This window comes from Lynx canadensis, chromosome A2 (genome assembly GCF_007474595.2).
Source record: "Lynx canadensis isolate LIC74 chromosome A2, mLynCan4.pri.v2, whole genome shotgun sequence".
NCBI classification, from domain to species: domain Eukaryota; kingdom Metazoa; phylum Chordata; class Mammalia; order Carnivora; family Felidae; genus Lynx; species Lynx canadensis.
In genome coordinates, this window is record NC_044304.2 from 13,398,894 (window position 1) to 13,415,210 (window position 16,317).

At 53.3% G+C, this 16,317-nt stretch overlaps 2 protein-coding genes across 6 annotated transcripts; one reads left to right on the forward strand and one right to left on the reverse strand.

Moving 5' to 3' along the window:
• Positions 1–5,015: 5,015 nt before the first annotated feature.
• MPV17L2 (MPV17 mitochondrial inner membrane protein like 2) lies at positions 5,016–7,911 on the forward strand. 5 transcript variants are annotated; one of them, XM_030304584.1, is made up of 4 exons: positions 5,016–5,568; positions 6,226–6,396; positions 7,134–7,210; positions 7,303–7,911. In XM_030304584.1, exons 1-4 carry the CDS (start codon positions 5,382–5,384, stop codon positions 7,486–7,488), a joined length of 621 nt encoding a protein of 206 aa, XP_030160444.1. In that variant the 5' UTR covers positions 5,016–5,381; the 3' UTR covers positions 7,489–7,911. The 5 variants fall into 5 exon arrangements, with proteins under 5 accessions (XP_030160444.1, XP_030160424.1, XP_030160435.1 ...); XM_030304564.1 differs by having other exon boundaries at positions 5,477–5,568; positions 5,875–6,396; XM_030304575.1 differs by lacking the exon at positions 5,016–5,568 and having other exon boundaries at positions 5,590–6,396; positions 7,303–7,519; positions 7,635–7,911.
• A 51-nt stretch (positions 7,912–7,962) lies between these two features.
• Positions 7,963–13,170, reverse strand: RAB3A (RAB3A, member RAS oncogene family). Its single transcript, XM_030304551.1, has 5 exons — positions 13,028–13,170; positions 11,630–11,857; positions 10,387–10,505; positions 9,682–9,806; positions 7,963–8,816 (listed from the first exon to the last, which is right to left on the reverse strand). Exons 2-5 carry the CDS (start codon positions 11,855–11,857, stop codon positions 8,626–8,628), a joined length of 663 nt encoding a protein of 220 aa, XP_030160411.1. The 5' UTR covers positions 13,028–13,170; the 3' UTR covers positions 7,963–8,625.
• Positions 13,171–16,317: the final 3,147 nt, after the last annotated feature.

The following is a 16,317-nucleotide window of genomic DNA, read 5'->3' on the forward strand; positions in this document are numbered from 1 at the left end:
TTCGAGTCGCGCATCCGGCTCTGTGCTGACAGCTCAGAGCCTGGAGCCTGCTTCGGATTCTGTGTCTCCCTCTTTCTCTCTGCCCCTCCCCTGCTCATGCTCTGTCTCTCTCTCTCAAAAATAAATAAACGTTAAAAAAATTTTTTTTAATCACAGACACAGGACACCCGGGTAGCTCAGCCCGTGGAGCGTGCAACTCTGATCCACTATGAGCATGGAGCCTGCTTAAAATTCTCTCTCCCTCTCCCCCTCTCTCTCTCCCGTCCCCACCCCTCCCCACTTGCACTCTCTGAGAAAAAAAAAAAAAAATCACAGACTCAAAGAACCTACAAAGTTAAACATCTGACTCTCTTCCTTTTTTATTTAGTATCATGTTTGATATAAGCAAACCATTCACTTTTATCATATGTTTTGTTCTTAGGGTTGAATTTATCATTTTAGAATCTTAAACGCAGAGATAACGACCTCGTTTGACTAATCTTAACTTATGTCAGCATTTTTTTAAAAGGTCAGTTAAAGGGCATCTGGGTGGCTCAGTTGGTGAAGCATCCGACTTCTGCTCAGGTCGTGATTTCAACGGTTCGTGAGTTCGAGACCCGCTCCAGGCTCCTCACTCACTCTCCCTCTCTCTCTGCCCCTCACTCACTCACGTTCTCTCTCTAAAATAAGTAAGATAAATAAATAAAATAAAAAGTCAACTAAATAGAGCTCTTTGACAATTTTTAGCAATAGTTCTGGAGGTAGAAAAATGCCACATAAACATAGAGACAGATACAATCAGAGATCTTATAGCTCCTATTTTTAAATTTTAGCCATGACACAGGTACAGGAATAACAAAACTCACATGTTTGAAAAAAATTGGTTCAGGGGATGCCCAGCTGGCTGAGTTAGTGGAGCGTGTGACTCTTGATCTTGGGGTTGTGAGTTCAGACCCCACACAGGCATGGAGCTTACTTTAAAAAAAAAAAAAAAGTTAAATTAAAAAATAGATTTAAAAATAAAATTATTTTAATAGTTGACTCCAAACTATGTTTCTGGCAGATGGAACGAGTTACTAATATTTGCAAAGAAGATTTTTAAGAGATTTCACCTGCCGGTTTGTTCCCAAGTGGCCCTCTGAGTATATATTCCCATTTTAGCTTAGGAGAGAAGGCTTTGAAAATAGTTCCTCACAGCCTCAGAATATCAGCCTCCTTAGGCCAGTTTCTGTCCATAGAGTTCCTTTAAGAATAATAATAATGAAAAAAAAAAGTCCTTTTAAATATCTTATCAGGCTTCAGCTCAGACAAACAGTAAATTTTTCTGGCGCTATTGAAATCTTATTATTATTTTTTTAAACAGAAGCATACCTGTTCCAAGTGATTCAAAACCCAAACCCGGAGGTGCCTGGGTGGTTCAGTCGGTTAAGCGTCTGACTTCAGCTCAGATCATGATCTCTCAGCTCGTGGGTTCGAGCCCTGTGTCGGGCTCTGTGCTGACAGCTCAGAGCCTGGAGCCTGCCTTGTATTCTGTGTGTGTATGTCTCTCTCTCTGCCCCTCCTCCGTTCGCTGTCCCTCAAAAAATGAATAAACGTCAAAAAAAAAAAAATCAAAACCCAAACCAAAGCCTTTTATGACCTAACCAGGGACATAAGAGGTGTCCCCAAGGAAGGCACAAAAGTTCATTCTTCCCAAGATCCAGAGCCACTCTCAAAGACAGCCAACAGGACAGACATTCTCCAGAGAGCTGGCAACGACCCTAACCACAAATGGGGTGCGACCCACGTTTCTGGCTGGCCCTTTTCATGTTCTCAGGGCTCCTAACCTGATGGTTGGTCCCCTGCAGCACCCAGACCTGACAACAGGCAGGCAGAAAGCCAAGCCAAGCTTTCAGCCCACAAAAGGGGACAAACAGGAAAACAACAGCTGGGAGGGAGGGATTAACAAGCGGGTACCCAAAACCAGAAAATTTTTGAAGTTTATTTTTATTATTTATTTTTTTTGAAACAGACAGATACAGAGCAAGCGGAGGAGAGACAGAGAGAGGGAGACAGAGGATCGCAAGAGGACTCCAGGCAATCAGAGCAGAGCTGAACTGAACGTGGGGCCCGAACCGGGAGATCACGACCAGAGCCAAAACTGAGATACTTAACCGACTGAGGCCCCGCCAGGCACCCTTCAAAACCAAATTTACAAGAGTCACGCAGAATCCAAAGAACTAGTCCTTCCGAATGCTTTCCTCTCGCCAATCGGAACCCAGAAGGGAACAAAGAGAAATTTTTACCATCCTCTTCCCACCAGGCACTAGAGCCAGAGATCCAGAAGGCAAACGAGGTAAGAAATCTTACCTACTGCTGGCTTCATCGGGCCCCGGGACCTCCCAACTGCAGACCCAGAGCCAACGGAGTCCCAGCCAATGTTACACCATCCTGGTTACCAAGCAGGACAGCCTCCGGCTGAGACTAACACCAAGCAGATTAAAAGCACGTGGATTTTATTTACACACACGTGGGAGCCCTTATGAGAAAAAGGAAGACTCGAGAAATAATTAGGCCCAAGTGCTTCTTTACTAGGTTGAACACAGGGAGGCAATGATGGAAAAGCAACTAAAGTATATAGGGATGAGCCGCTCAGATGCCCTTTTCTATGAAATTATTCATTGATCTCCCATTGTCTCTCAGCCAGCAACTAGGAATCTTCCGATAGAAATGATCAAATGGTCAGACCATAAAGCCAGATTCCCAGACTCTTACACCCCCAATGCAGGTGACAATATCCATCATAAAGGCATCAAAAGCAAAGCACACATCTATAGAGAGGAGAACAAAGGCGAGAACAATAAACAGTGAAATTATCTTACCCCTTGGGAATCATCACCACTGTAGCCACCATGAAATGTACTTGTCTATTGACAAAGCCTACCTGACTCTGTCCCGTGAACAGTGTGATGTTTTCCCCACCTTTGGGCCATTTTGGAAGTTTTTCCACCAAGATGCAGTAAAATCTAGTGCCTGGAATACCAGGCTATGGCACTTGACAGCAATAGGGAGTGCCAAAGGACAATTTTCCAAAAAAAAAAAAAAAAAAAAGAAAAGAAAAGGTAAAATCACAACTCTCCTACAGATAAAAAAAATGAATGAGCACATGTTAAAAATTATTAACTCATTATTTTTTTAAAGCACGGGAAATTGTACATTTTTTAATGTTTTTATTTTATTTTATTTTTGAGAGAGAGAGACAGAGTGCAAGTGGGGAAGGGGCAGAGAGAGAGAGAGGAAGACACAGAACCTGAAGCAGGCTCCAGGCTCTGAGCTGAGCTGCCGGCACAGAGCCTGACTTGGGCCTGACTCTGGGCGGGAACTCACAGACTGTGCGATCATGACCTGAGCTGAAGTCAGACACTCAACCGACTGAGCCACCCAGGCGCCCCATCTTAACTCATTATTAATGAGGAGAACCGGTCAGATGTTAAAACCATTTCAGAGGGGATCCAAACAAGAAGCAAATTAGGAATAGTAAAATAAATGTGCAAATTAATGGAACAAAGATTAGGGGAAGTGTCTCTCCACCTGGCTGAATTCATTTGCATGTCTCGAAGCAAAAATTATTTTTCCCTGTAATCATGTAACTACAGAGTTTATAAAAAATCTTCCATAGAAATCAAAATCAGAAACCCCTGAAGGGTTTAAAAAACATTTTTTTAAATTTAGATTTTATTTTTAAGTAATCTCCACAAAGTGGGGCTCAAACTCACAACCCGAAGTTCGAGAGCCATACGCTTCACCAACTGAGCCAGCCAGCGCCCCAATAATTTTTTTATTGTATAGGGGCATATAGCAAAATAGTTTAGTTGTTGCAGACCACAGTCTTTGTTGCGACTCCTCATTGTAGTGAGGGTAGACAATACAGAAACGAATGAGCATGTCTCTGTTCCAATAGAATTTTATTTACGGATCCAGAAATTTGATTTTCGTGTAATTCTCATGTTACGGAATCTTATTTTGATTTGTTTCCCCAACCATTTGTAAAGTGAGAAAAGGAGGTGAAAAGGAACTGAAAAGGAACAAAGGCTTTAATCCGGGGTCCCAGAATCACACTTCAGGAAGCACAGATTCCTGAGTAACCAGAAAAGTGTCCCTCTCATGTGGGGAAGCAAACGGATTTTATGAGAAAGAAGAAAATGGTAATTACATGATTTAGATAAAGGAGGGAAAAAAAAACCCTGCTAATTTGGTGCTGACCAGTTGAGTCACTTCTGATTACTGTTATTTTATTGGTGCGATCAAATGAAACTGTCCCTGGTATTTATTAATTTACTTTCTCCATATGATCCGAATGCCAATTACTCTTAAAAATTTTATGAGCAACTGCTTGTAAAACGATTGCTGTCCAGCCCAGCTCAAGAGTTTATTAGTTGCAAAGTAAAATGGAGCTTCAAAACGGATTCTCTCGGGTCCAGAAATTTTATTTCAACTATTTCACACACTTAAAAAAATGTAAGAAACATTTTTAGCTCGTGAGCCTCACAAAAACAGCAATAGGATTTGGCCCACAGGCCACAGTTTGCGACACCCTGGCTCCTTCTAACCCACAGCTTTCCACTGAAACTCCTCTATTTTCCCCTACAGGAACACGGGAAGTAAAATAGGGATATAATTGTTTGTATAACTGCTGGGAAATAAATTAATGCATGTAATGTGCCCAGAACGGTGCCTAACGTTTTCATTGTTATTATTCTGGAACTGAGGTCAGATACCCAGCTAAAGTCAGGACCAAGGTCAATGTCCGGATCAGCCTCCAACTGGGCCGCGCGCGTATCAGAACTGTATCTCTCCCCCAGTTCCGTGAGTCTCTGCGGGATTAGACTTCTGCCGCGGGAGCGGTCGTGGTCACGGGTCGCATTCCTTCCTTCTCAGGAATTCCGGGAGAATCTGAGAACCTGGAGGGCAACTAAAAATGAGAACAAAATTGACCATCTCAACACAGGAGGCGGGACAACCGGCAGTGAGTCGCCGGCATACCGCTGGTCTGTGATTGGCCAGCGCAGTAGTGGGCTGGTCGGTAAGAGTGTGGCGACGGCTGTCCATTGGTCAGCGCAGAAAGGGGCGGGGAAACGAGGGACAGTCAGCCTTTGATATGCGTGTTGCAGTGAGACGCCTATTTGCGATTGGTCCGTTAGGTGCGGAAGGCAACGACTGACTTCATTCAGCGATCGGCCCCGGGATGGGATGCCGGTCTTTTATTGGCTAATACCTCTCGAGGCCCGCAAAATTGAGCGACCTGCGGTCAGTGATTGACTGGCGAGGGCTGGGGCGGGCGTGCAGATAGCGAAGACAGAGTGCGATTGGCCAGCACCGGGAGGGCGGCGATCCCGGCGCGGGTTCCAGAGTAGCAGCGGGCTATGGCTTCCGGCGGCAGGCGCTGGCTGCGCGGTCTGTGGGCCGTGGGGCAGCCCCTGTTCCAAGGTCGTGCGCTGCTCGTCACCAACACGCTGGGCTGCGGTGCTCTCATGGCGGCCGGGGACGGCGTGCGCCAATCCTGGGAGGTCCGCGCCCGGCCTGGCCAGAAATTCGACCCGCGGCGCTCAGGTGAGGAGGCCGGCGCTATACTGGCCCCTGGCCCCGGAGGATCTTTGGCCCCAACCTCAGATTTGGAGATCCCTGACCCATGGCCCTAATTCCCGGCAGGACCCCTGACCTTGGCGTGCACCCGAGACCCTCAAAACCCACCCTCGGGTCTCCACCTCGGGGTCTCTGTCCCGTCCCCACTCCAGGTCTCCCATCTCCTCCTACTTCCTGGTCCCTGCCTCCTCCCATATCCAGTTTCTGTCCGCTTCCACCCGCCAGGCCTCGTCCCCACTCATCCCCTTGTCAGCTTCCCTCCCTTCTGCACAGAGACCAAACCGCACCCAGGGTAGTCGAGAGCTCAGCCTCCGGACCCAGTCAGCCTGGGATTGTGCCCTGGCCCCACGCTTCCCAACCCGCTGTGCCTGTTTCCTCGTCCGGAGAGCAGGGCAGCGGTAGAACCTGCTCAGAGGGTGGTGAAGGGGATGAGAGAAAACGGGAGAGGAGCCACTGGGACGGTGCCTGGCAGTGGGGCTTGTAATGGAAGATCGTACGGCTGGGCTCAGGGAGAACTTCAGGTTAATCAGGGAGGGAGGTTAACCAGGGAGGGAATGGATGGGGGGATTTGCTTGCCTGACGTGCCCTCCCCCCCACCCTCCCCGACTCTTGGACTGCTCTCAGCTAGCATGTTTGCAGTGGGCTGCAGTATGGGCCCCTTCCTGCACTACTGGTACCTCTGGCTGGACCACCTGCTCCCAGCGTCCGGCCTCCGTGGCCTCCCAAACGTCCTCAGGAAGGTCCTCATCGACCAGCTGGTGGCCTCTCCCATGCTAGGCGTCTGGTACTTCTTAGGTAAGGAGCCTTGTGAGCTTGGGCTTTGCCCCTCCATACGTCAGGAGGGGCATAGCCAGCTTTGTGTTAAGAAGGATGCTGAGATGCCTTTCTGACGTGCTCTTCTGTGAGTGGCTCGGGCCTGGGTGCTGTGTCCCAGTGGTAACAGGACAGACCCGTCGGGGGCAGGTACGAACGGCAGAATCAGACAATGATCCTTAGTGTAGGAGGGATGAGGACAGGATCAGGTGGGCCCAAGGCAATGGTTGGGAGGGCTGCCCAAAGGAGAGGACACTCAGCTGAGACCTGAAGGAGCCAGCAGGCATGAAGAACTGCCCGTGTAAAGGCCCCGGGGCTGAAGGAAGAGTTGCTGGGGCTGGGGTTGATGTTGATGGGGTGCAGGGGGTTGATGTTGATGGGGTGCAGTCATCCAGCCCTTGACTCTAGGATTAGTTTCCCCCATCCTCCCCACCCCTTCCCCCCAGGCTGTTTCCTGTGTGGAAGGCAGGAAATAAAACAGCCTCAGGAAGGGTGCATTTTCATCCTTTGGGGTGCGTGTTTATTTATAACCTCTCCCTCACTGAAACCGACTTGTTCTCCGCCCCAGCCACTCTGCTGTGTGTGGCCCTTCCCACCACAAGGCTTTTAAAACATGGTCTGTCTGCTGGGGACACTGGCCTTCAGGGCTCCTGCCCCATCTACTCTATCACCGGTACTCCCCAGCCTCTGACACTCCCATTTTTTGGTTTCCTTCCCAGGCCTTGGCTGCCTGGAGGGCCAAACCCTGGATGAGAGCTGCCAGGAGCTGCGGGACAAGTTCTGGGAATTCTACAAGGTGGGCAACGCCCACCCCCTCGGGCCCCGCCCTTCCCTCGCGGCCACGCCCTCAAGGCCCTGCCCCTGACCACACTCCGCCCCTCCCCTCAGGTCGACTGGTGCGTTTGGCCAGCCGCGCAGCTGGTGAACTTTCTCTTCGTGCCCAGCCAGTTCCGAGTCACCTACATCAATGGCCTGACGCTGGGCTGGGACACGTACCTCTCCTACCTGAAGTACCGGGTGAGCACGGTGGGTGCACCAGGCACCCAGGGGACTCCTCAGGGGCCACACGTGTGAACCCCCAACGGCAATGCATGTGCACTCCACGGTGAGGTCCTCCTGTGCCTGTGACAGTCCACAAACCACAGTAGGTGGGTGGGGAGCTGATCACCAGCAGGGTAAAGACCGGGCCCCTCTCTGCTGTTTGATGTGACCTTGGCCAGGTCCCTGCTGAGTCTTTCCCGCAAGATTGAGCCCAGCCACAAGACTGGAGGATGAGGGCTCACTTGGCGACGAGGAGTCCAGAGGGGTGTGTGACCAGACCTTCTTGCACGGACGGACCCTGGGCCCAAGGTGGGGACACAGCCCATGCCCTTAGAGCAGGGCCGAGCCTGGAGTTGACCTCCAGAATCTGGGGCCTTAGGCTGGGCCGAGTGGCCTCCAGTATCCTGCTCGGGTCACGGGCTGTGGAAATTCGATTAAATTATCTTGTCATTGAAATTGCTGTGGATGACCAAGGCCACCGTTGGCAGGCCGGCACTCATAGGGACATGGCGTCATCCATTCACTTTATTGGGTGTGTGTAGTGTGGTCATGACATCTCCTGGGGATCCGAGGGGCACGTTTGACACTCATGACGTCCGAGCAGGTCTGGTGTTTCGGGGGGGTCCCAGGGTGGCGAGTACCCACAGCAGCCCTCACCTCTAAAAAAGGGTAAAACTTTGGGGGTGAGGAGCCAGGTGGGTCACTGCCTGGCTCTGATCCACCCCATGGTCCATGCTGAGACCCCCCCCCCCCCAGAGTGGCCTTGGCCCAGCGAGTCACAGCCAAGAGGCTGGCCAACCAGACTACCTCCCATCACCCAATGAGCCTGCCCTGGGGTGTCATCGGGCCCCCTCTTCAAAACCAGTAACTCTCGATGGGGGGTGAATTTTAAAAAAGGTGGGGTCTTGAGAGGAGGGGAAGCGGTGAGTTCACAGGGCCACGACACGCCACGGCAGAGTGGGGACAGGGCTGTATGTACAGGGTGGGACGTGGGATGGGCAGGGAGCCCGTGCCCCTGGGGGACATCTCCAATAAATAAATAAATAACTACAATAATAAATAAGGGTGAGGGGCCAAGTGGGGGCAGAGGTCTCGCGCCCTCGGCCAAGTGGGGGCTGGATCAGGCCCGGGGGGGGGGTGGGGAGGGCGGGGGTGGGGGCAGGGCAGCTCTCAGCAGGCGCAGTCCTGGTGCGGAGGCGCCTGCTGGTCCGTGAGCTGTGGGCCCTGCTTGGCACCCGTGACTGCAGGGTCGGCCGTGTCCAATGACTCGGACATCTTCTCACAGATGACGTCCACCAGGCGCTCAAAGGTCTGCTTGACATTAATGTTGTCCTTGGCGCTTGCCTCAAAGAACTCAAAGCCTGTGGTTTGGGAAGGGAGGGGTGAGGACCCTGGTCTTCTGCCTCCCAGAGCCCCTTCTCTGAGGGCAGGGAACATCTGGAGATCCCCAGTGCCGACCACCTGTCAAAGGCACCAACAAGCCCTCTAGGGAAGCAACACTAGGCCGGGTGGGCCCTGTTGTTCATATTCCTTCCCGCACCCTCGGACTGTCCCTTCTGGTCTCCAGGCCCCTGGCAAGACCTACTTCTTTGCTCCTGCCGGCCGACCCAGCCTGTGCACTGACCCTGGCAGCATCTGACATTCCCATCCACCCGTGCCCTCCCCCGCTTACGTACCCTCTGGTCCCCTGCGGCCTCTCCGGAGGATCCGTGTGGTTCGGACCCTGCATGATCGGCCACGTTTCCTCCAAGTGGCCCCCGTGGCCCCGCCGTGTGAAATGACTCGCCAAAACACCCACGATCTCCCCCACCTGTGGCCTTTGCCTAAGTTGTTCCCTCTGCCCGAGAGAGCAGCCTTTGCTCAAGCACCAGATCCAGTGCCTTCCTCCAGGTCTTCCCTACTCCAGGCAGAGCTTGCCCCCCTCCCCAGGCACTCCCCCAGCCCAGCCCCCCGTAAAATGAGGTCCTTCAGGCCCAGCAACCCGACAGGAGGCCGGGCAGCGAGGGGATCCGAATGAATCAGTAACTCCCTGCCTGGTGAACTCATCCATCAAGGTCCATCTCACGGCTCCTGGATCAGGGCCATTTGCAGAAAGCGTGAATTGTCTGCATTCAAATCCAGGCCCTGTCCTGGCTCTGCCGTGAGATCTTGGACGCGTCCCCTCCCTTTCAGGGCCTCGCTGTCGCTTTCCTAGCCTGGAGGTGTGCGGCCCCACGAGGCACTCACCAAGGTGGTCAGCCAACTGCCGGCCACGTTCCGACGACACCACCCGTTCATCTTCCATGTCACACTTGTTCCCCACCAGCAGCACCTGGGCATTGTCCCATGAGTAGGTCTTGATCTGGGTCGACCTGGAGGAGGCGGTGACAGGTGGGGTCAGGGCTGGGAGGATCCTGCCTCCAGCGTCCTTTTGTCTCCGCCCTCCCTCACCCCACTCTAGTCCCCCACCTCCTGATTATTCCTTGAACTTGGCAGACTTGGTCTCTCCTTCCAGCCTGTGTCCTGCCAGGAACACGCTTCTGAGGCTCCCAGACCTTTGAAACCCCTTTCAAGCAGCCCTCCTTCCCAGATCCCTGTCCCCCAGAGAGAATTTCTCCCTCCTCTGCAAACTCAGAAATTTCCTTAAAATTTAGCATTACTTTGGGCAGGAATGTAAACGTTTATTTATATCCTTTCACCTATGAGAACTGTCCTATTCTCTGCCCCCGCCCTGACTTTTTCTCTCTACATATTTCATATTTCATTCTTCCATCTGAAATAAAACCCTTTTTTTTCCCCTTAGTTCGAGCCAATGCTACCAAGCTTTAATGATCACAGACTGACGGCAGGTCTGAGAATCTAGTATTGTATTTACATTTCTGCCAGGGCAGCTGGGGCTTCGCATCAAACCCAGTTCTGAAGACAGTCTGCGAGGGGATGGGGTGTGCTCACCAGTCCTGCACGGCGTTGAAGGACTCCTCATTGGTAATGTCATACATGAGGATAAAGCCCATGGCACCCCGGTAGTAGGCCGTGGTGATGGTCCGGTATCGCTCTTGCCCTGCTGTGTCCTGGGGAAGAAAAGACAGGGGTCAGAGAGGACCCACGCATAAGCTCCTCAGAATGGAAATAAGCCCTGAGGTTGTCCAGCCCAGCCCCCCTGGGGACCAGAGGTGGCTCAGGGAAAGCAGACTGGCCACGTACATCGTGCTCCATCATCCTCCAGAGGCAGGCACCTACAGAATCAGTCCATCACTCCTTCAACATACCTGGGCAGTGACCTGTGCCACACCCTATGCGGGGCACAGCCGTTAACAAAATGGACAAAAATCACTGCCTTGTGAAACTGACAACCTGGGATAGGAAACAGACGATAAACACATAAAAATGAAGAAAACGTATCCTATGTTGGAGGGTGATAAAGACCAAGGAGAAAGATAAAGTTGGACAAGGAAGGACAGGCAGTGCAGGCGAGGGTATGGTTTTAAAAGCTGAAGGAAAGGAGGAGGGACCCATGTGGGGATTAAGGGAGAGACAATCCAGGCAAAAGGCACAGCCCAGGCAACGGCCCTGAAGTGGGTCTGTGCCTGGAACATCTGAGGAACGGTAAGGAGGCGGAGGTGGAAGGAGACCGACCAGGCAGGGGCTCCCAGACCGGGGGAGAGGGGGGTACTCCTAAGCCAGGGGACAGGTATGGGTTTTACCCTGAGTGAGGTCGGGGCCATGGGAGAGCAAGAAGCAGAGAAGGGAAGGCTCTGACTTGGGATTTAACAGGTTCCCTCAGGCCTCTATGGGGTTAGGGGAGGTGACCAGTAGACCCCGGGGAAGGTGCCTGCTCCTGTCCCAGGGAACGAGGTTGGGGGGCCAAGATCCAGCTGAAACCGAATACAGACTCCTATGAAAGAGCTTAAAGATGGGGAAACTGAGGCACCAAGCCAAGTGATGCTCTTGACAATAGCAAGGCATAGGAAAGGACCCAGCATTTGCTCCTTCCCCACACCCAGAGAGCAGTGATTAGGCACCCATGCGAGAACAACAGCACTCTATTTCTGGGCCTCTGGCCCCCGGATACACAGGAGGCACCTGATAAATGCCCAGTGTGTGAATGAATGAATCCAGACAGGGAACAGACAATGCTGGGGCTGCTTTTCTGGGAAGGGAAAGTGAGAGACAGGAGCTCCCCAGCTGGACCCACCCAGATCTGCAGCTTGATCCTCTTGTCGTTGCGGTAGATGGTCTTGACCTTGAAGTCTATGCCCACAGTGCTGACAAAAGCAGGCGTGAAGGAATCGTCTGCATAGCGGAATAGGAAAGACGTCTTGCCCACGCTGCTGTTGCCAATGATGAGGATCTTGAACATGTAGTCGAAGTTCTGGTCCGAGGACTCCTTCTGCCCATAGCGTGAGTCTGTGGCGGACGCCATCTGGGTGTGTGGGGTGTAGGTGAGGTTGAGGAGTCCTCTTCCACCACCAACTGCCTAAGCCCCAGGCACAGGGTGCAGAGAACTCGAGAGCTCTTGAGGGGGACTAGTGTTTTGAGATTACCCTTATCTCATTAGAAGCCCCAGTGCTAATGGTGGGGCCGTGGCAAAGGACGGCGGTGACCTTGAAAGGCCGGAAGTGTCAGAGGAGGAGCTCAGAGAGGTGGGGGTAGGGACACCCCAGCAAGCCCCTCCAGCACGCCCTCGGCCCAGGTCCCAGGTCCGACTGTAATCCTAAACCCTAAGGCTAGGTGGGTAGGGGTGACTGCAGCCGGCCCCGCCCCCCATCAATCATTCATGTTCCTCAGAACGGAGCTGCTGGGCGCACGTGCACACGCGTGTACGATCCCGCGGGGATGCGAGTCGCAGCACCCCCTTCCCCTAGACTCCCAAGATAGGAGAGATCGGGCTAAAGCAGCTGGTCATGTGACAGACACGGGGCGTGCACACGTTCACGTGCACGCAGCAGGGAACACAGCCGTACACGCGTGTGCACATGAGAGTCGAATACACTCGACGCACAGGAAAGAGACGCAGACACTTGTCTGCACACCAACACGCATATACAAATGTGACAAGCCCACCCGTGCGCAGGACGCCCTCCACCCATGCAGGCGTGTACACGTCACCCACGCGGGCACGCATTCCAGTGCACGTATGGACACGGCGTGCACGTACATCACAGTCCATGCGTCTCCTTCCACACGCGTGCAGCACGCACTCACGGGAGTCGGGACACCCACAGGGTCACACGAGCACACCCTGGTACATAAGCAAAAGGGTATGCACACAAACCCGCCGGCACAGGCGGGCGCGCACACGTGTGTTCACACCACGCGCACGCGCACGCACAGAACCTCCCGCGCGCAAAGCTTCCCGCAAGGCACTCGCCTCCCCTCCCCCTCCGCCGCAGAGGCCAAGGGTGGGGGGTGGGGGTGAGATTCCGGCAGGTAGGGGGAACCAGGGCCCTACCCTTACAAGGGCTGTGATCGCCGCACCCTTCTTCCCATTTGACCCTAGCCAACCTCGTCCCCTACCCTGCAAGCCCATCAGTCAAATGAAGGTTATGTAGGTGTTCGCTGAGGCGGCGAACCAGGCCGCCCGGGAACTCACCTTGCCCTGCACCGATGCGGTGGTGACCCTAGCGATGGCGACTTTTCGGCAGCTGTGGTGACAGGGCCCCCGTGAGTTGATATGGGGCTGCGGCGCGACAGGGGCAGCGGCGGCGGCAGCAGCGGCTCAGGCCCCTGCAGTCCGCGGTGACGTCCTGCAAAGAGTGAGGCGGGGCCTCATATGCAGATGTAGCCGTGACGCCATCCTGGGGCGGAGCCGCGCTTGGAGAAGTAGCCCACTGACGCACACAGAGCCAGGGGGCGGGGCTCCCACGCAGATTAACCCACGAACGGGGCGGGGACCAGTGTGCTCAGCCAGTAGAGCGCGGGGGCGGTGCCTACCTGCCCCGCCCCCTGCTTGCGTCATGGAGGCGGGGGCGAGTGGCGTCCTGTCACTGGCTCAAGCTCCGGAGCGACGGACTGAATAGCCGATCAGAGATAATCACCTTTCTGCTCTTGTCCAATAATGGTTCCCATATGGTTGCAGGGATGAGAGGTTGAGGTCTTCCTTTGCTAAGCCTGGGTCTTCAGGGGGCGTTCCCGTTCCCCCCCCCCCCCCCCCCCCCCCCCCCGCCTTTGGCCTGAGACTTCAGCGGACCGCGACCTCTTGTTAAAAACACTCTATTCCCAATTTCAGAAAAGAGCAGACATCCGAGAGATGCTCCATGTCCCCTATTTATGGGGTTCAAAATAAGTACAAATGAAGAAAAAGCGGAGATAGGGGTCAAGAGAGACCAATTTCCGAGGTGTAAGATCCCCAAAGAGGACCGGGCTGGTAGATGCCCGATCCCGTTTCTGAGATGAAAAAGAAGAAAGAAGAAATAGGGATCAAGAGAACCACTTCCTAGAAAAGAAGGAAGGGGCTGACACTACAGGAACCCCTCCTCTCCCTGCGCCCCACTTTCCGGGGAAAATTCGAAGACCGTGCTGAAGTGGGGCAGAGAAACGGCCTACCTCCTAAATGCCCAAAGCCTGCATTAAAAAACAAAAAAAAAAAAACAAAAAAAACAAGAAACCAGGAAACAGGGAGGGTCTGAGCGAGGTTCAAAGACCCAGCCATAAAGATGGGGCTGGAAGATGCTTTACCCGTGCCTGGCCACTGACTTAGGGGACCCACTCCCTCCATCTGGGGAAAGAAGACTCAAGAGATTGGAGACTTTGGGGGCTGAGCTGCTCATTTATCCTCCCAAATCTTGAGGGGGAAATGTCAGAATTGGAGGGGGGGGGGGCAGGAGAACAAGACCCTTTCCCCCGTTTTGGATCCCTGCCCCTCAACTCCGGTCCCCAGACCCGGCAGGAGGAGCGTGGCCCCAAGAGAATCCTGATTCTTTGATTCCTCCCCGGGCGCTGATGGAGGGGATGGCAGGGGGTGGGTTTCGTCCTGTTTATAAAAAGCTTGCCAGCTGCGGAGGCGCCTAAAGACCAGAATAACTTAGCGCCTGGAGCCGCCCCCCCCTCCCCCGTCCCCTGGAAGTTCGGGGCGTCCCTCGCGTTCCGCTGGCATTTATTTTTATTAAGGGTAACATTTTTGTCCCTCTCCTCCAATCGCACTATAAAAGTATTACGAACCTACTGCGGAGAGTTGGGAAATTCAGAAAAGCATAAAAAAATAAACAAAAATAAATTTACCCCCAATCTCCCCCACCCCCAGACCGGCAGTCAGTGGGGCCCCAAGCGCGCTGGGACAGGAACCGGCCCACACCCCTGGCGGAGGTAAGGACGCGTGAGGCTTCTTGGCTCCCTGACCTCCCAAACGCTTGCTCTGGGCTTTGTACGTGGGTGGCGCTCAGAAATAGCCCACAACACTGTGTACCAGCGTCTGCACAGAGGAATTTGTGTTTTATTTTATTTTATTTTATTTGTATTTATTTTTATTTTTTCATGTTTATTTCTTTTTGAGAGAGGGAGGGACAGAGCGTGAGCAGGGGAGGGACAGAGAGAGGGAAACACAGAATCCGAAACAGGCTCCAAGCTGTCAGCACAGAGAACGACGCGGGGCTCAAACTCACGGACCTGTGAGATCATGACCTGAGCCGAAGTCGGCCGCTTAACCGACTGAGCCACCCAGGCGCCCTGGGAGTTTGTATTTTTTTTTTTTCAACGTTTATTTATTTTTGGGACAGAGAGAGACAGAGCATGAACGGGGGAGGGGCAGAGAGAGAGGGAGACACGGAATCGGAAACAGGCTCCAGGCTCTGAGCCATCAGCCCAGAGCCCGACGCGGGGCTCGAACTCACGGACCGCGAGATCGTGACCTGGCTGAAGTCGGACGCTTAACCGACTGCGCCACCCAGGCGCCCCTGGGAGTTTGTATTTTAAAGTAAAAATAATGCAAGGCATTTATTGTTGAGGAAAAGCATTCCACTCCAGAATTAGGGATGGTTGAATGGGGGAAATGCTAGACAGCAGGGGAGACCAGAGCTGGTGACACAGAGGCCTTAAATCCTCCCAAGTCCCACCCTACTCCGAGTAAAGTCTAGACTCCACTCGACAGCCCAGGCCCTCCAGCCAGCTGCCTCTCGCCAGCCACCTTCCCGTCTCATCTTTCTCCTCCGGTCAGATACTCCCTCTCGTTCCAGGTGCAATCCTACCTCAGGGCCTTTGCATCCGCTGTTCCCGCTGCCTGGAGCACAGTTCCCCCACCTCCTTCCAAGCCTGGCTCTCTCACCCCCTTCAGATCTCGGATGGACACCCACCTCCCATTTCGGGTCACCTTCCTATCACGTTGCCATATTTCTCCTTCTCCTGACACATCCCCATCAGAAATAATTATTTGACTTGTTTATCCATCAGCCATCTGAGAGTTCTGAGAGACAGGGATTGGTGTCCCCGGCACCTAGACCTGTGGACACAGTAAGTGCCCTGTGATGGTAGGACATGTATGAATGAATGATTGGAGAGAGGCTGACTTTGGCCACGGAGGCTAGGGAACCTCTCTGAAGAAGTGCCATTTGAGCAGGAACGTGAAGAACGAGCTGTTCCCTCCAGAAAGAGGGAACAGCAAATGTTCACTAAACAAGCTCAAGGGACAGCCTCTTTCCAACTCTCCTTTCCAAGGAGAGGCCCAGGCAACGTCTCCTTAAGAGAAAGGGCAAACTGAGGCCCTGAGAGTCACCCTAGGAGGTCACAAGGGCCAAAAGTTCCAAGGAGCCCTGAAGCCCTTCTCCAACCTTCCTCTTCAGGTACAGAGTAGGCCACAGAGGCGGAAACTGTGTCCCTTGGTAAGGACCCTAAGCGGGAGAAAGTGGGGGACCTTGAACATGTGAGCAACTTCGCTCACCCCCTCTGCAG